Source organism: Macrosteles quadrilineatus, unplaced genomic scaffold (assembly GCF_028750875.1).
Source record: "Macrosteles quadrilineatus isolate MER2022 unplaced genomic scaffold, UCM_ALF_1.0 Scaffold_7__1_contigs__length_78375512, whole genome shotgun sequence".
Classification (NCBI taxonomy): domain Eukaryota; kingdom Metazoa; phylum Arthropoda; class Insecta; order Hemiptera; family Cicadellidae; genus Macrosteles; species Macrosteles quadrilineatus.
Genome location: NW_026542600.1, coordinates 6899925 through 6905845, shown reverse-complemented (window position 1 = coordinate 6905845; position 5921 = coordinate 6899925). Strand labels below are relative to the sequence as shown.

The 5921-nt window shown below is 33.1% G+C and overlaps 1 protein-coding gene across 1 annotated transcript in view; it reads right to left on the bottom strand.

The window, feature by feature from the left end:
* The window catches only part of LOC128998162 (NAD kinase 2, mitochondrial), an 11086-nt gene extending 5957 nt beyond the window's left edge, over positions 1-5129 (bottom strand). The window contains exons 1-3 of the mRNA XM_054424174.1: positions 4913-5129; positions 2162-2426; positions 5-172 (exon numbers count right to left, since the gene is read on the bottom strand). Coding sequence (XP_054280149.1) covers positions 5-172; positions 2162-2426; positions 4913-4958 — 479 coding nt within the window. The 5' untranslated portion in view covers positions 4959-5129. The remainder of the gene's footprint in view (positions 1-4; positions 173-2161; positions 2427-4912) is intronic.
* Positions 5130-5921: the final 792 nt, after the last annotated feature.

The following is a 5921-nucleotide window of genomic DNA, read 5'->3' as shown; positions in this document are numbered from 1 at the left end:
GTATTTTCTGTTGAGACAGAGGAAACCTTCAGAATGGTTAGGATCGGAGTTGAAGCCAACGACAGGTTTGCGATTGTCTGTCACACGACTGGCAGCCAATAGAAACGTCCCATCACCTCCCACAGGGAACACCACATCGGCCCAATCTATCCAAGAATCTGTGTAATCCAACCTAGTGAACGTTCGCTACAAGTTTAATAATGATTTTGAGCACCTAGGATTTGATAAGTTGATAACGGAAATCATGATTACTTTCTGTCAATAATAATCAACAACTTGAGTGTCAAGAATTAAATTAAAACAAAATTAGGTGTATATTTATTTTTGGATACATCAAGACAGTATACAACAGTACACACTTGTAATATTATGTATCGTAATACATACTGACCTACTGTGAGTTTTAATTCTTGGTCTATAAACTTGGAGATAATTTATGACAGAGTTAGGCTCACCTTTTTTTCATTTTGGGAAAATGGGTTTCTTCATGATCTCATGTGTGAAAATATAAAGGCAAGCTCCATTGGTTTTTATGATGAGGATGGAAAAAACCAAACCAATAACAAACTCTTTTAGATATAACTGGTTGGTCTATATCTATTTAATTAATGCCTACAATTGATTTAATATTTTATATATCAGTTTGATGGGATGATAACATACTGTAGCTAATAAATCTATCCAGGTCTACCTAAAATTTTATTTTATTAAGAAATGTTTACCTTTTTTACTTAATTACTTAAAAATGTTTACCTAATCAGTCAGTAGGTAATAAACATATCATATTTACTTAGGGTACATAGATTTAGAAGTCTTTCTAGATACACAATTGATATTTTAACACTATGAGTCCGACTTAACACTAAAAGCGAATCGATTGCGTAAGAATTTGGTTGGTTTAGCATGAACAAACAACTCGAATAATTAGCATTAAAGTGACCCCAAGTTAATTGTTCAGTAGTTATTGACAGGAAATTTAATGAATACCGAGGAAATCTTTGTGAAATAAATGTAACAATTTAAATTTAATTGACTTTGAAAAGTCTTGATAAACAAGTGAGAGGAAATAAGAGTTGGTAGAGGAAATAGTAGACGACAGTTCTAAAGAAGATTTTGGACATTTCACTTCCCGGGATTCATCTTCCAAAAGTAAGTGAAAATAAATCTATGATTTATACTAAGATGTTTGGATTTTCTTTTACAAAATAGTGGCTTAATTTCATTTTATTATGTACAATGCATTGAACTAATTCGTACTGTGGAAAACCATTTTCAATCTTTAAAAAACCCATGAAATCTGATTTTAGGAACAGTATAAACTTTTAAACATTTTGTGTTATACTTCATTTTTAAATTTTGTTTACATCCTATCATCATATACCAGGACTTTACGCTCTAGCCCGAAACTGTTAAGATTAATTCAGGCAGACCTAGATGATCGCAGCATTATCATACAGTGGGACGGAATGGAGATTAACTTAGGCTAACTTATTTTAAGCAAAACTTTCGGAAAAATCATTTTACAGCTACGGCATGCAGCGCTGGCGCTAAAGATTTTAGCTGCCGCGTCCTACATAAGCAAAGAGAACGTTTAGCGTGGTGGGAGCGGACTAGAGAGAGGGGTGGCGGGAAGGTCTTTGACCTTGTGCACAAGTTACAAATTCGCTCCTCACACCTCCTCCTCACCTAAACCAGTGTTATGTGTGATTACATCAACTGTGCTTACGTCAAGTTGACGTTTTGTTTCTCTTATTCAATTGCACAAGAGGCCTATGTAACTGGATAGTAAACATATCTTGTATCGTCTAAACAGAGTCAACAATGCTTTGGTTGGTTTAAGCTACTTTTCAGTCTAAACGTTCAACTTCATTAAGGTCCATTTCTTCATTTGGAATGCGAAAAAAGGGTTTTTAACCAAAATTGGGGCTATCCAAAATGAACTTGCACTCTTGTTATTTTCGACGGAGGTCCTACTGTAGCAAATGCATATGCATGGGATTTGAGCCTGAGACTTCAGGGACAGAATTGCTGTGCTCTACCACTAAACCAGCTCTCTCACAATATTTAGTTTATCAACTATAGATACTCATGTCAGAAGGTCTTTAATTTTGCCATGGTTTGCCTATGTTATGGATGTAACTTATGTTATTACTGTACCAACCTCGTCAGTAGTTTGGTTGTGATGTCCATTTCCTTGAACGAGTCCAAAACATATTTCTCATAATCCTTGTGACGTTGATGGTGATCCAATAAAGATTCGTAGTTAGAACCTCTGGACTTAAGAAATTTCTTCAGCTCACTCTCTGTTAATTCTGGATGACACGACTTCTCTACCTCATACCTTGTAAACTTAGACAATACCAAGGCATGGTTAACTTGTATAGGCCCTGCTTTAGCGGAAGCTAGATGTCTACGGCATATTCTGACTGAAATCAAGCATTGAAAATTAAACTCAATTATCAATAACACAAAAGGCACTCATAGTCAGCACAAACAACTAGATACTAGAGGAACAGTGTACCAGCATCCAAATGAGAAAAACTATAGGCCTAGATAAATAACGTTCATGTATTTACAGATAAAATATGTTTCAAGGAGCAAAACGTTCTGCGCATGCGCCAAATCCTTTCTAGCTAGTAAAGCTTAGTGGCTTTCAAAATTCAATTGACCGTTTGCTGTTAAAAAATAACTCTTCTTTGAAAAATAAATGTTGAAGTTTCGTTAAAACTTAATAATTATATTTTGAATTTTCATTGAACAATATAGGCTATTTTTGTTTAATTTTCTTGCTACCACTTTGGTATAGGCCTACAGCCAATGCAGTAGTACAATAATTAAGAAATTAGCACTAAAGGTTACTCAGTTCATTAATCATTATTTATACAGGGTGTCCCGTAACTCTCTGGACATATGTATATAGCGTTATTCCTTAGGTCAAGACAAACACATTTCACCATAGGAACATGGGTCTGTGGTGTCTAGTTTACCGACTGTCGGCATTTATGTGTTTTTTACAAAAACATTAATAACTCCTAAACGGTTTGAGATACAGCTTTGATATTTTGCAAAAATGTTTATCTTATTAAGACCTTTTATCGTTAGAAATTATACTAAAAAATCATTAACCGTTTCAAAATGGCGGCCATTAAAAATATTTGATGCCAAATTTCACGAAAACCGTTAACTTTACAAAAAAATTGCAAGAGACAAAAAAGTTTGTAAATTTTATGTAGTTTTCAATGATACCTTATTTGTTAAGATTGAATAAATAATAACAGAGAAACTAGTTGTTTTCGTAATGTATGACCACCTTTTTCCATTTAAACAATGCTAAACAACGTAAAAGGAGTATTAGCATTGTTTAAATGGAGAAAAGTGGTCATACATTACGAAAACAACTAGTTTCTCTGTTATTATGTATCCAATCTTAAAAAATAAGGTATTATTGAAAACTACATAAAATTTACAAACTTTTTTGTCTCTTGCAATTTTTTTGTAAAGTTAACGGTTTTTGTGAAATTCGGCATCAAATATTTTTAATGGCCGCCATTTTGAAACGGTTAATGATTTTTTAGTATAATTTCTAACGATAAAAGGTCTTAATAAGATAAACATGTTTGCAAAATATCAAAGCTGTATCTCAAACCGTTTAGGAGTTATTAATGTTTTTGTAAAAAAACACATAAATGCCGACAGTCGGTAAACTAGACACCACAGACCCATGTTCCTATGGTGAAATGTGTTTGTCTTGACCTAAGGAATAACACTATATACATATGTCCAGAGAGTTACGGGACACCCTGTATAACCATCTTGACATTATCTAATAATAATTTCTTACGGTATTTAAAACCCTTCCTATAAAATGGTATAGCAATTATTTGACAATAATTGTAAAATTTCCCTAGATCTGATTTAATTTCTGACAGGAAAGCCTTACTGTCTATCAACAGATTGATTGGGTGAACCCAATGTTGTCTTTCTATTTAGTCCAGCATTTTACAAAAACTGACATACAGCAATAGCTGTTGACTTCCTCGTCATATTTATGTTAAAACAATAATGTAGTATAGGACCAGTAAACATAATATTTATTTTTCTTAATTTTACTTGAAACCAAATGCTGAATCATGCTTGAACCTCCCACACACTGGAGAAGCAAGTAAATGAGGCAGCATTATAGTTGAGCAGTCTCAACCTATGGAGCCCCAAGTCGATGATTGCTAACTTATAGCTCTCCCGAACGTTGGCTTGTCTGCTCAACACGGTTGTGGTAAGAAATACAGTAGGCCTAGTCATAAATTTGAATACTTAAACTAGGCCTAATCTTAAACCTTCTGTCAAGCATATCCACAACTAGTTTTTACCATCCATAGCACGACTCCATCCCTATAATAGTTAGTTTAGGAGGGAATACCAGTTGACTATGTCGGGTATTTGGATGAAAATTCATTTTCAACATGGATTGCTTATACGAGAACTAACCCCCTGATCACAATCATGATCGTTAACTTAATGAAAACGTATTAACATTTAGGCCTATGTAGGGTGCTAGCCAAATTAGGCCTACTTATAATGTGGGAGACAGAAGAGCCATTAATGACTGTTTTATGCTTTTAGCAGATCTGAGGCACAGCTTCGTACAGTATTCATACGCAATCAAATAAAATTAATCTGTTCTACCATTGAAAGGTAGGAATATGCCTAGTCTGAGACCTAGGAGCGGATGAGAAACGGGTCTGTTCTAGAATTCAATAATTTAGAGCACTAAATTGTAATTCTTTAAGTTTTCAATTTAGGAAGATTTGCAGCAGCATTAGTAATGTAAGTAATTTAGCCTAGGCCTACATAAAAACATTTAACATTTTGATCACTAGTCTTGATTTCTAACTTTATGGTCTGACTTACTTACCAAGAACATTGGAGTTTTTATTCAGGAGGTGTAAAGTACGCATCATTTAATTATTTCTCCTTGAATCTTCGGCATTTAGATAACTGTAAGAGAGTTTGTGATATTAAAATCCAACTCAAAGTAGGGCCTACTAGAAAATCCTAAGTATACGATTTAACCAAAATGTTAGAATTAATTTTATGCTTGAAAGTGATTGTTGATTTATGACTAAAATCAATTAAAATACTTCTATGCGTGTTGATGAAACATTTCTCAATAAAATCATTACTTTAATTTAGCAATATTTGTTATCAATATAAAACATAAACTTGCTCCGTTTTGTTTTGGTTGGTTTTGACTTTTGTTTTGGAGCTTCTTTTTCTTTTTGTTTACTTTTTTTGAATTTTTGTACGTCCATGAAATGCCATGCATGGTCTAGTAATAATTTCATACCATGAAACCTTACATACATTTAATTTGAGCCTTTAAATATTATCATAGATTAAACATACACCTAAGGTATTAACTTACCATAGTCAAGGTTATTATCCTAAAGGAGATATTTACTTGAAATTAATACTTTTTTACAGAATTAAACCCTAACATTTGAATATTAAAAATGTTGTTGTCCATTGTGAGTATTTATGAGCATTCTTTTAAATTTTACGAAGATAAGTCATTAGTATTTTATGTATAATCATAATCATCAAATATCAATTAAGCAGGTAGACTTCTCATCCTATTCTAAAATTTGAAGCCTGTTTTGATGCGTGTGGTAACATTTTAAAGGATGCTTATTTAGACTAAATAATATTACTAATTTATTTTAGGCAGATTTTACAATATTCATCCTTTATTGTTTGGTTGTTTTACCATTTCTAGGTTTAAGTTCCTTATTTGGTGTATCTTAATTCGCGTTATTATATACTGATAAGCATACTATAAACTTTTAACTAATTTCCAAGATGGCAAGTGGTACGCACCACAAAGTTCAGTTGATGATGTATTCCACGCAGGCCCGTTTTTGACC